Source organism: Elephas maximus, chromosome 27 (assembly GCF_024166365.1).
Source record: "Elephas maximus indicus isolate mEleMax1 chromosome 27, mEleMax1 primary haplotype, whole genome shotgun sequence".
Taxonomy (NCBI): Eukaryota; Metazoa; Chordata; class Mammalia; order Proboscidea; family Elephantidae; genus Elephas; species Elephas maximus.
This window is the reverse complement of record NC_064845.1, coordinates 10228820-10246814: the sequence shown is the minus strand read 5'-3', so window position 1 is coordinate 10246814 and position 17995 is coordinate 10228820. Positions and strand designations below refer to the sequence as shown.

The window sequence follows — 17995 nt, the reverse complement described above, 5'->3', positions numbered from 1 at the left end:
AAGTGGGCAGCTCCTGTCTGGAGGCGAGATGGGAAGGCAGAGGGGGCAGGAGCTGGTTTGAATGGACACGGGGAATACAGGGTAGAGAGAAGGAGTGTGCTGTCTCATTAGCGGAAGAGCAACTAGGATCACATAACAGTGCTTGTATAAGCTTTTGTATGAGAAACTGACTTAATTGTAAACTTTCACATAAAGCACAATAAAAAATAAATAAGTAAAACGTTAAAGAATATAAGGAAAGAGTATGGAGAAAAAGAACCCACGATATTAGGCAAATATATCTTCTGAGTTACAAGAATGTGACCCTAGGGTAATTGATTTACTCTTTACAGGACCTGTTTATCTCTAATTGCATTCTGAGTTGAGATACTGACCACCGGATATCCCAGGGGTTCCCTGTGAACAGTTGCTGGTGGCTAGTTTTTGGTTTTCACACTTCCCAAGTGATATTCTAGCCCATCAGGAAAGGAGGCATTTTGGGTGACCTCCGAACAGATGAAACAGAAGTCCCTTTCAGGATCACGGTCACTTCCAGTATCTCTGGCAAATGCCCTGACTCTACTAATTCTTGTTCGTAGTGTAGTCAACATTGTAACCTCTACCTCGGTAGCCAACCATGGCCAGTTTTTCCACAAGGAACCAGTGATTATTAGTATTGGAGTTATGAGCTTTTTGGGTTATTTTCAAAGTTTAAATCTGACTGTTTAAACTAATGCCATAAGCACCTCAAGTTTTGAAGGTGTTTTTGTTTATTTTTCTGTGAAGAGATCAAGAGCTAGACAGTTATAAAGAGATGTTGGGGCAAAGGCTAAATGTCATGGGCTTATGGAGAATTGGACAATGTTTCTAAAAGCCCGTTGCATTATTTATAGCAGTCACTTTTCTCTAGCTCGTAAATTAATTAATGAAATTCTTTTGTAGGTACTTGAAATGAACAATAACTAGTTGACTGTATTCTCAAGCACCATGAATTTTAAAATGTCATTTAATATCTAAACCTCTGAATGGAATTCAACAACTTCTATTAAGCCTATTTGTAAATAACACAGAACAATGTGTGATTATGCAATCCGATGAGGTTTTGAAAAACTAATAGAGCAAAAGTGAAGCTCATCCTAATAGAAAACTGCATGGTGATTTGTAAATACCTTGAAACTAATTAGCCATTCTATTCACAGTGATAATTTCTTCACTGCTTAGATACTATTTTGGGTTCTTGATGAAAATGGCAAACCACTGTTCTAAGGACGTAATTCGGTCCCAAGCATAGTGGCTCTCATGCTTAGAATAAACGATTAATTCTTATAACACCCTCTTATCGGTAAAATTTCCCCAACCAGGACTGAAAGAGTCATGCAATTTTTAAGGATCTGCCCAGCATAATGATGTTGATGCAAATGATAGAAATAAAAAAGCATTTGTTGAGTATTGACTAGGTGGTAGTCAACTGTGCTAAATATCTTCAGGAAATTTTTATATTTAAGCCTTGCTCCTGTGAGGTGAGACTGTCATAATTCCACTTTTACTCTTGCCAAGAGGTCTAAGTGCCTAGTTAGTGGAAGAGCAGGATTCACAGCAGACATTCTGGGGGCTCTTAACCACCAGGTTACCACTGTTGACAGCAGCTATTACCTTGGCCAGTTGACGGAGAGTGTTCAAATGATTGCCTTCTGTGCAGAGTGTCGTCCTTTATTGCTCATTTCCATATCCGAGCTGTGGGTTGGAAAAGAGAAGTATGGCCAGTTTTCACCAAACTCTATTAGAAAGGGCATAATGGAAACAATGATTTTCTAGAGTCAGATTCCAGATTGTGGAAAGATAATCGCCTAGCATAAAATGCAGAGCCTTAATGTATGTGGTTCATGAAACTATGGCTAAAATCGCCTGGCTTGCCTTGGGTATTTCCTTAGCCCACAATTGTTATTTCTTGCATGGGAGGTATCCTTATTCACCTTCATTTGAGGCTGTTATAGACAGACCAGTAACTGCCACAGTTCTTGCCATGTCCCACTCTCTCATTTTGTGTTCACACTTGAGCAGAGGTGTGTGGAAATGACAGTCTGGGAGGGGAGTCCAACAGCCAGCAGCGGCACCCCCCACCCAGCAACGGATTGCATGTGTACATGCAGGCTGAATAATGCATGATTTAAGGCAGGAATGTAGTTGGTATTCATTTTTGGATAGTAAAAGAGTTGGCGTGTTGGTCTCGTGGGAGATTTTATCCAAGGTTTTACCCTTGAGTGGATAAAAATGTACAAATTCTTTTGCACTGGAGATGAATAAAATCAAATTGGGAAGGCCATCAGCAGAACAGACTGCTGTGTGATAAAGTCCGAGGCTCTCCAAAACCACCAAACCAACTGCCTTCTGACCCTGCCAGCAACCAGATGCTGGGAATAGAATTGACGGCAGTTTGGCAACGGTGTCTTGTGATTTCCATCCAAGGGAAGTTGCGTGCAAAAAATATTTAAAATTGTCTCTGTAAAAGAATGATGTTTTCAATCACAGAAATAAGTATGTCTCAGACCTAGTCTGCTGTAAACGACACGTGGCATACCAGCGTCTTGGTTACAGAGGGTGGAGTTACATGTAGGAGGGTTTAAGAAGACCAACTTTGGTTTGGTGATGGACATTTTCAGTAAAGTGGTTTTAGGTCAGTGGGTTAGTTAGGGTCACTAGTTGATAAGAGGTACTATCGTGGCCCTTCAAGTAAAGGGGCTGGGTCTCTTTAAATCTGATTCTCAACCAGAGCCAGTTTTGCTCCCCAGTGTACATTTGGCAGCATCTGGAGACTTTGGTTGTTGTAACTTTTTGGGGGGAGAGTACAAATGGCATCTACTGGATAGAGGCCGGGGAGCTGCTACATATCCTACAATGCACAACCCAGTCCCCTACAATTAAAAAAAGTAATAAAAAATCTTGTCTATAATGTCAGTGCTGCCAAGGTGGAGAATCCTGGTTTAAAATAATCTGGATTAAAATAGAATATAATCTGGATAGTGTACCTATATTACAATCATGCTTGCAGACATGTAGTCATTGAATATAGTTTGATATTGACATGATAGGATTCGTGATGATTTCCTTTAACCTCTTGATGTGTGAGTAACATTATTGGATGCACCAAATACTTTCTGTTAAAACAAGCAAGCAGAAACAACAACAACTACTACTTAGATCCATTTGCAACCTGCCTCCAGAATACAAAGGCGGGGGCACAAACTCACAACAGCTAGCCTGCTTCCAAACCTCACACACACACACCACGGGTTTTGTAGGAATGTAGCAGGACCGGGCTGATTCACTTTTCAAACTGAAAAATGAGGTATATTAACAAAGCCCACTAAAATGAATCAGCTGTTTAGGATGATCTACAAGCCAGTTCATCTTCCTGTTATAAAATAACAAACCATGAATCTTGACAAATGAACCCACTTGTTTGACATTATTTGAAAAACTCGTAACACGCTTGGCTCCGATGGTCACCTCCCCTTTGCGATTAAAATTTGAGGTGGACTTCATTTAAATGCTGATAGAGGGCAAGGGCTTGTGAACCTTCAGTCTGATTGCATGCTATTATTTATCATCATCACTCTTTTCCTCGCACTTACACTGGGATGCACCAGGATTCCTGCCAGAGTTTGGTTCGGAAAAGCTCTTTTTGTTGAGTTGTGCCCATATCATTAATAGAGTTAGTTGTGCAGTGCTGTTGGAGACCGTGTGGCTTTGGTAGCCAGATTTTCTGGGTTCCAATGGAAATTGTAGCTGGATGACCTTGGGAAGGTCGTTTCCCCTCCTCTGTGCCTCAGTTGCCTCATCCGTTGCAGGATAACATATAAAATTTAGTAAACACTTAATAAATGATACCTAAAATTGTTGTTGTTGTTAGGTGCCGTCGAGTCGGTTCCAACTCATAGCAACCCTACGTACAGCAGAACGAAACGCTGCGAGGTCCTGTGCCATCCTCACAATCATTGTTATTCATGAGCCCATTGTTACAGCCACCGTGTCAATCCATCTTGTTGAGGGTCTTGCTCTTTTTCCTTGATCTTCTACTTTAACGACATTTTCCAACATGGATGCCCAGTCATTTAATTTCCTAAAGAGCTCACTCTTACATCAGCAGATCTAGCAGCCTCAACATGTGGTGATTGTTCTTAGGTGCCATCGAGTTTATTTCAACTCATAGTGACCCCATGTGACAGAATGGGACTACTCTATAGGGTTTCCTAGGGTGTAATCTTTGTCTCACATTCTTTGGACATGTTATCAGGAGGGACAAGTCCCTTGAGAAGGACATCATGCTTGGTAAAGTGGAGGATCAGCAAAAAAGAGGAAGACCCTCGATGAAATGGATTGACACAGTGGCTGCAACAATGGGCTCAAACATGGCAACTATTATTAGGATGGTGCAGGACCGAGCAGTGTTTTGTTCCATTGTACATAGGGTTGCTATGAGTTGGAACCGCCTCGATGGCACCCAACAACAACAGCAATCTTTATGAAAGCAGATCACCAGGTCATTATCCCGCTTAGCTGCTGGGCGTGTTCCCAGTGCCAGCTTTTCAGGTTGCAGCTGAGCACTTAACTGTTGCACCAGGGCTCCTTAACATGTGATTAAAAAACTGAAACAAACAAATGAACAAACAAAACAAACCTGCTGTTCTAGAGTTGATTCCGACTCATAATGACCCTATAGGACAGAGTAAAACTGCCCCATAGGGTTTCCAAGGCTGTAATCTTTAGCAAGCTGACTACCACATCTTTCTTTAGCAAAATGAGGGAACTTTTCTTTAGAAAGAAAACCCAAACCAAACCTGTTGTCTTCAAGTTGATTCTGACTCGTAGCAACCCTATAAACAAAACCAGTTGCCGTCAAGTCGATTCCGACTCATAGTAACCCTATAGGACAGAGTAGAACTGCCCCATAGGGTTTCCAAGGAGCACCTGGTGGATTTAAATTGCCGAGCTTTTGGTTAGCAGCTGTAGCCCTTAACCACTATGCCACCAGGGATTTCTAATGACCGTATAGAGCAGAGTAGAACAGCCCCATCGGGTTTCCAAGGAATGGCTGGTGGATTTGAACTGCCAACTTCTTGGTGAGCAGCCTACCTCTTAACCACTGTACCACCAGGGCTTCTAAGACAAGTAAATATCTAAGAAAAACCCATGTAGCTGCCAACTCTATGCAGCTTCAAGAGCAGTCCTCTTATCTCCCTCCTCTAATCAGAGTGCCATCCAAAGCCCAAACTAAACCCACTGCCATCAAGTCGATTCTGACTCATAGCGATCCTATAGGACAGGGTAGAACTGCCTGATAGAGTTTCCAAGGAATGCCTGGTAGATTCGAACTGCCGACCTCTTGGTTAGCAGCTGTAGCACTTAACCACTGTGCCACCAGGGTTTCCATCCGAAGCCTGTCTTCTGAAAATCTGCCATTTCTACTGGGGCTAACCTGCTGACTCTACAAATTCACGGCAAGCCCTTGCCCTGTTCCAGCACAGTGTTACAGAACTTAGTAACCCCAGACCATACGTCCTCCCTACTCCTAAATAAGATTTATAAACTCTGCCTTTGAGCTATATGGGAAAGTCAATTTTATTTTATTTTACTAACATTTTAAAATTTCTTCCTTAGTGTCTCAAAGTGATTGAAAAGCTAATTGATAGTAAAATTCCAAACCCATCTGCAGACAAAGAATTGGGACAGGAACAGAGCCACTTGTCATCAGGAAAGTGGCTGCAGTGACCCATTAACGCCTAAAGAGTATTGATACTCTTTTTTTTTTTTTCTTCCTAAGATGCGATTGTTTGGTCATCTGTCTTTGGCAGGAGAGCATACAAAATCACCTTTGCTTTTCACAGATTAATTCATTTGGGCCTGTGCATTCATTAGGCATTCCAGGAATCTTCTGCCAACTTTTTGTTGATTCAAGGACGTGTACTTTCAAAACGGAAAACCTGGTGGCATAGTGGTTAAGTGCTACGGCTGCTAACCAACAGGTCGGCAGTTCAAATCTGCCAGGCGCTCCTTGGAAACCCTATGGGGCAGTTCTGCTTTGTCCTATCAAATAGGGTATCTGAAAATAGATGGAGAGGAAGGAATTTATAATTCTTAAAACCAGAGGAGGATCTACAATGCCACCTGCCACCTGAATCATTAGGTAAATCATCAACAGATAAGTGAAATATTAAGCCTGAGGGAGAGTCCCCCCACTGGGTCTTAAAATCCATGATGTGATTGAGTCAATAACACAAAGTCTCCTTTTTTCAGCAGGATTTCTAGAATTCACAAACAAGAATCTGATATAGAAAACAACCTTTAATTGCATATTTCTTTCAAAGGGCTTTTGAAATACATCCATTCTCTACAATAATTTGATGCCTTGACACTTATTTGTAAATCACGTACCCCATCTCCACGCACACAATTTCTTTATTTTCATCCCAGCTTTGGTTTGCTCCTGGCTGTTTTGTTTAATTTTTTTTTTTTTCTCAGTGAATACCTTGGGCCCTTTGGAAGGCACATTTATTGTTTTAGACACCATGCAATTTACTAAATGGTGTTCCAGTTATGTAATTGTGCACAAAGAATGCTGAGGAAAAAATGAGAATTAGGTAAACACGTATTGATCATGGTGTAGTTGCTGTTTCCATATGTGATCAATCAAGGGCTCCGTAGAACTGGTCCATCTGATCTGTGATAAATAAAGCTGCAGTCGTTTCTTTTTGACTCCCTGGTGGTTTTAAAGACTATGCAATGGGAAAACTGCTTTAAACAAAGCCTTATTTTAAAAGAAGCCTAAGTACTGAATGGAATTCGAAGAATTTGGAACTAGGGGAGGTGAAAGTGGTAGCGAATCCCTTTAAAAAGGCCCTGGGAATTTTAAGAGAATAAGCACACAAAGGAAGTAAAAGGTAAATCAAGTCTGTCCCATTTTGAGATACAGAGGCCAGGAGGCTACTTCAGCAAGAGTGTATTAAACACTCACTATATATTTTTTTTATATGTTATATGCACTATATATGTATTTTTATATGCAGGGGTTTTGGTTTGGTTATATGCAGGGTTGGTGGTTAAGGTGCAATTGTTAAGAGCTCGGCTGCTAACCAAAAGGTCACCAGTTCGAATCCACTAGCCGCTCCTTGGAAACACTGTGGAGCAGTTCTCCTCTGTCCTGTAGAGTTGCTGTGAGTCAGAATCAACTAGACAGCAGTGGGTTTGGTTTGGGTTTATGTGTAGGGCTTGTAATGGAGGTAAAGATGAAGTTTTATGGGAAGTCCAAGGAGAACAGACTACTTTAGATCAGGAAAGAAGGAATAGTTTTTCATGCTGGAAGAGAAACTTATCCTTTATGTAGATATTTGTAAAAATGGTGTGGGGGTGGTGTCTGACCTCCTCTAACTTCACAAGGGGGAAGGAAAATCAAGATCCACAACCCAAGGCTGATTCCTATGAGGAGGAGGCTAGACAAGCCTCCCCTCTCTGCCATCTTTACCACCTTTGACAGCAAGTGTCCTCCCAAGGCACTCTCTACTTCTCTGCTGGACTCAATAATTGATTGCAACGGCCACACAGAACTCAAACCATACTCACGTTTATGGGATTTATTACGGAAGCAACAGGTTATAATTCAGTCTCAGGAACACTCAAGAATATAGTTCTTCCATCAGGACAGCCTCTTCCCAGCAGTGCTCATAGCCACGCCTCTTCCTGGCCTTCAGTCTTTACCCAAAGGCGCTCAGCTTTCCCGCTGTGTGGGCCAGGAAGCCCACCACACTATCTCCTGCCCATCTCTCCTGCCAGTCTCTCCTTCCTTGGTGGTGGTGGGCTCTTCTCTCTCCTGCCCCTGGATGACTCGCCTCAAGCCCAGCAGGATGGCAAAACTGACCAATCCCTTTGGTAAGCCACAATTACCATATCACAGAGTCCAGCCCAGTCACTAGAATGGGAGTTACAAGACCATGGTGAGAAAGGACACACAAAAGCAATCCATTGCACTGCAATATTAAATTGCAAAAGGCAATGGATATATGCAATTTTACTCAAATATTGGGGAAGGGGATACCCTTCTGTGTTATTCATTTTAAAATTTTGCTTTTAAAAATGTTGATATTAAATTAATCCTAAAGAAACGGTTGAGAAACATGTACATTTCAAAGAAGGGAGTCGGGGGCTCTGGATTTGGCTCCTGTCATATCTGGTCTCTCATCTCTCAGCTCCTTAAAAAAAAATAAATAACTGCCCAACATACTCTTGATCAGCTTGGCCAGTTTACGTTTGCATTTGACTATTCTGTTTTATTAAACTGGGAAGCCTGAAGTCAAGTAGACCGGATGTGAAGCTTGAAGCCCTTTACATATGAGATGGTTCAGACCCAGGTCTAGGGAAACAACGGGACTTCAGATGAAAAAATTATTCTGCCAGGGGTTTTGGTGGCTGACTATGTTCTGGGAGGTAGGATTAGGGAATAACATAAGCCAACAACAAGGTTTCTGCCACAGAGGCTGAAAGAATGACAGTGACATTGAGAGAAATGGGTGACGGGTGGCTGGTATGGGGACTTGGGAGATGAGAGAGCAGATGTAATGGGTAGCCTTTTGACAAACTGAATATAATAGCTGTTGTCTTATACCTAGTTGGGAATATGGACCTGGGCAAATCTGAATTCCCAGAAAGGTTAAAACAGATTCTTCCAGCAAGCAACAAGACAGAGTACTGTGAAAACTTGGCCCCCATCTCTAAGGGCTAAGTGCTGTGTTTATTCTATCTTTATTGTACTTGATGTAACCTAAATATTTTGGGAGTCAGTGAAAAAAGATGAAGACCCTCAACGAGATAAATTGACACAGTGGCTGCAACAATTGACACAGTGAGGATGGCACAGGACTAGGCAGTGTTTCATTTTGTTGTACACAGGGTTCGATATGAGCCGGAACTGACTCGGCAGCATCTAACAACTATAGCAAGTGTTTATTAAGCACTTATGAGGTACGAGGCTAGGCTATTGATATAAAGGTTGACAGTCTCTCCCATCAGGGAATATATAGATTAGTGCTATAGACAGACGCTAAATCAGTGACTGAACACACATTAGATAATGCTAACTGCTTTGAAGGAAAATAACAGAGAGCTGTAGGGTACAACTGATTCTGAGATAGGAAGGCTATGTAAGAGTCAGCTGAGCAGATTTAGACTGAGAGTGAGAAGGGTGCAGAGGTGGGAGTGGAACTCAATCTGGTCCAAGATGTGATTGAAGAAATAGCCAGAGAACGATTCATATGGGGATTTGAGGCCTTTTTATTAAGTGTAGGTTTATCCTCAGTTCAGTGGAAAGCCACTCTGGAACCCTGCAAAAAGAGATCAGCTGTCTTTGATCAAGGCCATGGTCAGCTCCTTTTCCAGGGCATCTCATCATCTTCCTGAGCCCAAAAGGCTATTGACTCAGGCTTCAACACAGTTTTGGAATGAAAAGCCTGCACTATTTATCTGCCGATTGTGTGTGCGTTTTTTAGAATGAGACTGTAGAGACACAAAGTGCATTTTTTTTTCTTCATTTTCTTCCTTCAAATCCTCATTTAGCTTTCCCCCTTGGCACAAAGGTTCTTAACAGTGTGACCATAGGTGAATAAATGCTTTTTTGCTCTTGTGTCTAAACTTGTCGTTTGGTAAATCCTGACCCCCTAAAAAAAAAAAAAAAAACCTAGCCGTGATTAAACAGCTAATAAGTCTTCGAGTCAGACCCAGCCAATAGTTTCCCCACTGGAATCTTGATGAATGTGCTCATTGTGTCTTTGGCAACCTTCTGGGTTATGGTTGACAAAACCTGGGATAGTTATATAGACTAGTAGCACTGGCAAGAAAGATATGATCCATAAATATTATCATTATTATTATTACTTCCACAACCTTCATTGTTAACATTTATTATACATTTACTAATTTTCAGGTACCATATTGTTTGCATTAGCTCACTAAGTCCTTGTAAAGACACTGTGATATAAGAAAATACTGTTATTACCCTCCTTGTATTAATGACAATGCTGAGTCTCAGGAAGTAAAGGAACCACCCAAAGGTCACACAAGCAATTAGAGACCCAGCAGGGACTCAAATTCGAAGAGTATGATTTGAGAATTTAGGCCTGTATTAAATAATAACAATAATAAAGTAAAATGAGTATATGTATTTATAATGGCCCAGCGGCCTATATAATTATAAACATCCTCATATTTTATATTACAAGTTGTTGAGGGTCATTTTATCATTTCTATTTTGTCATAAAATGGCGTGACAGATTAGAGTCGTAGTTGTAGACTGGAGAGACATCTATTCCCCAGGGGACATTTGGCAGTGTCTGAATATGTTTCCTGTTGTCACAACTGGGGGCAAGTGCTACTAGCATCTGGTGGAAAATGGCCAAGGATGCCACTCAGCATCCTATAATGCATAGGACAGGCCTTAACCAAGAATGTTCCTGTCCAAAGTGGCAATAATGCTGAAGTTCAGAAACCCTCTATTAGAGTAGTTTAAAGGGGATCTTGAGTCCAAGGAGAGAAAGGTGGCTCAGTCTTGCAAACAAGGGGCATTCCACATAAAGAAACATTTTTGGAACTGGGGAAAGAGCTAAGATAGATTCATTCATTGATCAGTGGAATCAGTATTTATAGAGTGCTGGATAATTATGGTGAGGGAAACAATAGAGATAAACCAAAGGGGCTTAGCTATTAAATATATGTTAGGGGTATAGTTTTGGTGCCAAGAGCGAGCCACTTTCTTTCATTAAGGAGGGAGATAGTGTCTTACTTTACAGGTCTAAGGAAAATTAGAGTGTGGTCAGGGACCAACTTAGAAGCCATATGCTACTTACAGGAGTACATGGTAACTTTCTGTACCATTTATGACTGACTTACGCTGATCCGAAGGTAGGTCCAGAAGGGAAAAAAGCAAATGATATTCTCAGAGGCAACATCTGGTAGCAATCTAAGTATGTGTGTGTGCATATGGAATGGAGAGGCCGAGAAGCTTGCATTGCTTTCAAATTGCTCTGCTGGCCTGTGAACAGGTGCTGGCTTTGTTTTTCCAGTAACAGCTTTTTCTGTTTCCAGCAGTCCTATGCACCAGCTCCCCACCCCATGGCTCCTCCCAGCCCCAGCACAAACAGCAGCAGCAACAACAGCAGCAGCAACAGCAGCGGGGAACAATTGAGTAAAACCAACCTGTACATTCGAGGTCTTCCACCAGGCACCACTGACCAGGACCTAATCAAGCTGTGCCAACCGTAAGTGCCCCTCTGCTCTTTGCACCATTTCTACCCCACGTACTTGCCCATGAGGGCTCAGTCCACAGAGGACTTGTTATGGTGCCCAATGTACCCACTTGTTGGTGTCTTGGGCAGGAAGACTCCTCTGTATAAGCAGAACTTAAACTTGGCATTTGAGTTCAGCTTATTTTAGGGATTAGGACTTATTTGGTTTTTGTTGTGAAGGTGGATATTCTTGAGCACATATATGTGGGAATGCTGATTGACACGCCGGCATTGACCCGAAAAATGGTGAGCAAGTATTGAGTTGCACTCTCAAGCCATGTGGCTCATGGAACCAATGAGAAATGAAAGATGCTGCTTTACTTGTTGGTGAGGGAAATCTCACAACTCAGAAGTGGTAATTCAGGTTGCTTATCTCCTGTTTTGCAGAACATTTCTGGCCAGTGCTTGGTAAATGTTGGCATAACCCAAAAAACCCACCAAACCCACTGCTGTCAAGTCCATTCTGACTCATAGCGACCCTGCGGGACAGAGTAGAACTTTGCCATAGGGTTTCCACATCTTTCTCTCCTGGAGCTGCCAGTGGGTTTGAACCACCAACGTTTTGGTTAGCAGCTGAGCGCTTTAACCACCGTGCCACCAGGGCTCCCGTAGGTCCAACTAGAGCCAGGTAGTTGGAGAATCATAAGGCTTATTCTCCAGTTTCCTGGCGAATGTGTACTGCCAAGTCCAGTGGAGCCATCTCCCCCCAAGGCCAAGAACTGTAGTCACCAAGTAGTTTTGTCTTTGTTCGGAAATGCTGTATTCATTAAATCACCATCCAAAAGAGTTCATTAATCTCTTATCTACCAACACTTATTTTATCAACTCTTTTATTTCTATCCAAATAAACTAGATATATTTAAACTTACCCTCTGAATAACATAGTGGATAATGAATTAAGAATCATAGAACTGTGTTTTTATATTGCTGTCTGATTACTTTCAAAATACTATCAGTCCAGTGGATTTGTCCTTTGATTATGTCTTAGCTGGGTGTTTTTAAAAATTGGGAAACTATTACTCAATTGTCCTTTCTTTTGCAATACTTTTACAAGAACGTTGAGAGGATATTTATTTTGTAAAATTTCCAACCTCTAAAATATTAAAAGAGTAAAACAATAAGCAGACGGTATTTATTTGCCTTTGCTCTGGATTTTAAGACGGAGAGTAAATATCAAAACAACAGGAAGTGGCAGATACACCAAAACACAAGTACGTAACTGTATAATCAGCTGCCAAGAAAATATGTGGATTAGGGTGAAGGCGCCCTTTTGTTAATGATTGCCTTCATTTGTGAAGGAGGTAAGGCAGAACCTCGAAAAGTAAATATTTATGTAAAATCAGTTATTAAAAAAAAAGAATGTGAAAAATTACAGGCCTAAGAGACTAAGACGTACAAGTATGTATCGGATTTTGTTCCAAGATGATTACAAAGTCTAAGGTTGGGTCTTGGAAGGTAAATAATACAAGTTTTTCTGGTTATTGTTAGAAAAATCTCAGCTCTTTTGGAAAGTTGGTTCTTGAAAAATGTGAAAGATTATAGGCTGTGTGTTAGAAACATCAGAAGACGTATCTTGTTTAAAGGGCACTGATATGAAAAGAAAGAGTATCTGTTATCCTTGATTTGTATATGAATCTCATTCGTTAGAAAACATTGGTGGGTATCAAGGAAAGGTTTTTTTTTTTCCCCACTTCCTTATACTCCCTGGAAAGTTTGTTGAAATACACATTCCTGGGCCCAAGTTATTATGATTCACTTGGTCTGGGCTGGACCCCAAGAATACACATTTCTCAGAGGCTCCTGGTGCTGTTGATGCTGCTTGGCTATGGATCACATTTTGAGAAGCACTCTATCTACTGTACTGTAGTATGAAGACTCTCGACTCTTCATCATGCATAAAGCTGTACCTAATATATTGAGGGTGGCTGAAGTGGAATCCTGTATATTAGAAATTGCTCAGCCACTATGTGATCTTGAGGCTCTTTGAGACTCAATTTCCACTTTATAAAAGGGTGGGTTGCATTTGATTATTTCTCAGTTTACTTGATGTATCAGTGGTGTGATGGAGCTACGTCTGACTGGTTCACTAGAGTTAATCGTTAAATATCAAGAAATTTTGTGTGCTAGTTGTTACTGACTTGGTGGCTTAAAATCGGTGGTGGTGAGAGTATTTATACCATAGAAATCATCAAGCCTGACAAATCAGGCCTTTTTTTCCTTCTTTTTTTGGAGAGCTGGTTTATGAATACACTGCCAGCATAGTATGCTACTATTAATTTCATAACAGTGTCTGAGTCTACACAAAACGTGGTCATAAATTTACGTATGGAAGGTATCACCAGGAAGTCTGTATTAGTGTTTTTATCCCAGGAAAGAGCTCTGGTGACACAGAAAGATTGTTATAGAGGAAAGAAGCTTTGTGAATATTTCTCATGTGGCCTTCGAGAAATTTAAAGAATGTTAAGTGAACAAAGGGGAAGAGTTACTTGTTCCTATTAGTTTTTGCTTGCTAATAGGATCTGGCCTGGGCTATTGTTATTTAAAAAATGTTTCTTGGCCATGCAATTACTGAAGATGTCTGGACCTGGGATGTATCCCTGGATTCTTTTTTCTAGAGACTCTTAGAGAACTGGTGTGACCAGGCAACACAGCGTTGCGGACATGGCTGAGTGCTAGGAGACTGGGTTTCAATCCTGGCTGTACCGTCAACTGGGTCTGTGGCTTGCGACAAATTACTCATCCCCTCCTACCTTTGGTTTCCTGCAGGTACAAAATTGTGATCTTTGAAGGAAGTGAAATTCTGATCATTATTTAGCAGTGACACCTTCTCTGGGTCACCTTTTGCATCTTTTCACCAGTCCTTTTTTGTAGCTGTTGGCAGGGTCACAGCCTGAATTGATTCCATTGCATGAGTTTGACCTGATAGCGGGTGAAACCTTTGGTAAGAGACCAATGCGGGTCATCTGCAAAGTCAGGTTCCCTCATTTGTACTTCGTTCTCTTACAGTGGCCATGACTGTTTTTCATTAGTGTCTTCTAAAAACTCAAATCATTTTGCCTTGCTGTATTACTTGTCTAACACTTTAAAATGATTTCACCTTAAAAACTGATAATATTTGTAGGTTTAAATGAGCTGGCTATCAGGATGCATTTTCCACGTGTATTGCTATAAAATTACAAGTACTTTTAGATTTCATGTTTTCTTATATTGTAGGAAATGCAATATTTGCTAACATCCCTAGTAATAAAATGATAGAAAACAGAGATATACAGAAGAGCATAGACATATCAAATTATCTGGTATTAGTATACCATATTCATATTAATACTAATGAACAGGAAGAAAATTACATTAGAGAAAAAGAAATTACATTATTTCTCTCTATAGAATCTGAGAGGAAATACTTATTGAGCAATTTGATTCACATTCATCATCAGAGCTCCTATGTTAGGATTGCAAGTACAAGCAAAAAAAGACCAAGGAATAATAAATATGAAGAATGATTTTACTCTATGGGAAATCTCTCTAACTATATCTATGTTTGGAGTGAATGAATGCATTACGATCGTGTGTCTTGTAGGAGATGCCATAGTTAAAGACCTTGTAATGTCTTCGGCTTGAGAAATATGAAAGAATTTTACAGTATTTACTCTGTAAATAGACAAAAAAAAAAAACAAACCCACTGCCATCGAGTCGATTTCGACTCATAGCAACCCTATAGGACAGAGTAGAACTGCCCCACAGAGTTTCCAAGGAGTGCCTGGTGGATTTGAACTGCCGACCTCTTGGTTAGCAGCTATAGCACTTAACCACTACGCCATCAGGGTTTCCCACTCTGTAAATATCAACAAATATTTACAGAGAACTCGATGCATGCCAGGAGGCATGGCCTGAGGATTCAGTTTTAAGTGCGTTTCAACAAAAGAATTGCCTTAGCAGAGCTTACATTCCATCAGAGAAAAGGGACATCAAATAATCATATGATTTAACATAAAATTGCCACTTTAAGCACAAAACAAGACAAGGACCTGGTACTAAGAGAGTCTGTCACATGGAATTAGACCTAGTTAGGGTGATTAGGAAAGTGTCTTTGACAAAGTCACAATTGGGATCAATAGAATGAATAGGTTTAACTAAGTGAGGAGTGAAGGGAAGAGTATTTCAGGGAACAGTATGTGTGTGGCCCCAATGGATGGAAGGAGCTTGATGAGGATGAGGGGCTGAAGGAAAGGCCAGTGTCACTGTAGCAGAGAGAGGGAGGTAGAATATGGAGACATGGAAAGGGATAAGGTGATCCCTTTGTAGATTATGTTAAGAACTTTGTTTTATTTAAAGAGCAATGGAGGAAACCATTAGATTGTTATAAAAAAGAAGGTAACATAATCAGATTTTTCTTCAGAGTGGAGAGAAGGAATCCCATGAGAGCCAGGATCAGTCAGAATGTGGATGGCTGAAAAGCAAGTGAGAAGAAGAATTTGTGGTCAGAGAAGAGGGTGTTTGAATTAATAATTTGAGCAGTGGAACAATTATGTGCGGTGACCGATGTCTTTATCAACGTATTCATTTTTCCATTAAAAAAACAACCTGAGAGACAGCCAAATAAACCCCAAAAGAAACAGTGATGTAAAACTGAATAGATCTAAAACGTTTGATTTTCAGTTAATCACTTTTTCTTACCCTGTCATAAATGGGTCAGCAATGTACTATTAAACATGTAGTAGCTGTAATGTTAAAAACATTAAAAGCAAATACAATGAAAACCAAAGCTGCAATTGACTAACAGATACATTCATGGGGTAGAACACTTGGATTATATACATCCTATGGACTCGACTGCTAACCAAAAGGTCGGCAGTTAGACTCCACCAGCCGCTCCTTGGAAACCCTATAGGACAGTTCTACTTTGCCCTTTAGGGTCACTATAAGTCAGAATAGACTCAATGGCAACAGTTTAGGGTTTTTTTTGTTTTGTTTTGTTTTGTTTTATACTTATTTCAGAGCCCTGGAGGCACAGTGGTTAAGAGCTTGGCTGCTAACTGAAAGGTCAGCAGTTTGAATCCACTAGTGGCTCCTTGGAAACCCTATGGGGCAGTTCTGCTCTGTCCTTTAGTATTGCTACGAGTCAGAATTGACTCGACGGCAACGGGTATGGTATACTTATCTCAGGAGCCCTGGTGGCACAATGGTTGAAGTGCTCAGCTGTTAACCAAAAGATCTGCTGCTGTGGGAGAAAGATGTGGCAGTCTGCTTGTGTAAACATTTACAGCCTTGGAAACCCTATGGGGCAGTTCTACTCTGTCCTATAGGGTTGCTATAAGTTGGAATCAACTCAATGGCAATGAGTTTGGTTTGGACTGGGATACTTATCTCAAGAGGAACAGTTGGAAATGGGGAAAGATAGATTTGGTTTAATGACGAGAGAGAGTATGTGTATTGCAATTTTTATGGACCAAATAAAATTTTTGTACGGATTTTTTTCAAATATTTAGCTGTACTTCTTCCTCCTGAAAAATTGGTAACCTATATGTTTTTAGGTGGTTAAGAGCTTGGCTTCTAACCAAAAGGTTGGCAGTTTCAATTTACCAGCTGCTCCTTGGAAACCCGGTGGGACAGTTTTACCCTGTCCTATAGGGTTGCTGTAAGTCGGAAATCACCTTGATGGTAGTTGGTTTGGTTTTGGTTTATTATATGTTTGTAAACATGGCCTTGAAACACACTGAAATTGCTTCAAAAAGAAAAAAACCAAACATTTAACATAATGGACAGAATTTAAAATGGAATAAATGATTAATATGTTTATATATTCCACATCTATAATACCTTTTATCTGAGAGTCTTCATGGTTGATAAATTTTATTCAGTACAATGCTCTTGAAAAGCCCTGGAAGTTGCCCCCACTTGTACTTGAGTAACTAATCCAGAGTTAATTGCAATATTGTCCAAGACAGAGTGAATCATTCTTCTGTCATAAAGTGGATGTGCTGTTTCTAAGGCCACTTGAAGGAAAAGGGAGAGAACCACTTGGGCAAGTGCTCACATATTTCCAATCATCACCAGAAGAGCAAGAAAGTCAGCTGGGTGGCCCTTCATTTTTCTGTTTAAATGCCCTCACTGCTTAAGCTATGCCACCCTAGCATTGCTCTTTTAAAAGGAAGCTGTGAATATCACTTTCATGTTTAACAAGAGAGGAGAAACGCCTACGATGAAAAGCCAGGGAAACAAAATGGGAGCGTTGTGCTTGAGAGCTACAGGGTCTGCCCAAGCTGACCTCCCAGACTTTTACCCAAGCCTGTTGGATGTCTTGGTGTGTTGTGCGCTGAACGCTAAATAGTAAGAGCAGATTTGAGTGCCATCCGGGCTCCGAGTGCAGAGTTCATTATACAGGGTGTCAGACAGTTTTGACAAATGCGCCGACACAATCAAACCTTCTATCAATTTATAAGTAACCTTGTCACAGTAATCTGTCAAACTGTTCAGATACAACTAAAGAAAAACAAGTCATCACGTGCTCCGGGGTAACAATACCGGCAGCCCCTGGGTTATGAACGAGATCCATTCCTAAGTCTGTCTTTAAGTCGAATTTGTGGGTAAGTCGGAACAGATACATATGGTTCTCATTTAGCTTCAGTTGGTCAAATGTTTCTCTTAATAGATAGCATATATTTTACCATTCTATGTGTGTATAACG

At 40.7% G+C, this 17995-nt stretch overlaps 1 protein-coding gene across 9 annotated transcripts in view; it reads left to right on the top strand.

Annotated features, from left to right (window-relative positions):
• The window catches only part of RBMS3 (RNA binding motif single stranded interacting protein 3), an 817329-nt gene that overhangs the window by 164681 nt on the left and 634653 nt on the right, over nucleotides 1–17995 (top strand). For 6 of the 9 annotated variants that reach the window (XM_049870956.1, XM_049870954.1, XM_049870947.1 and 3 more), the window contains exon 2: nucleotides 11107–11279. In XM_049870956.1, coding sequence (XP_049726913.1) covers nucleotides 11134–11279 — 146 coding nt within the window. In that variant the 5' untranslated portion in view covers nucleotides 11107–11133. The remainder of the gene's footprint in view (nucleotides 1–11106; nucleotides 11280–17995) is intronic. The other 3 variants (XM_049870948.1, XM_049870955.1, XM_049870951.1) reach the window with 1 other exon arrangement.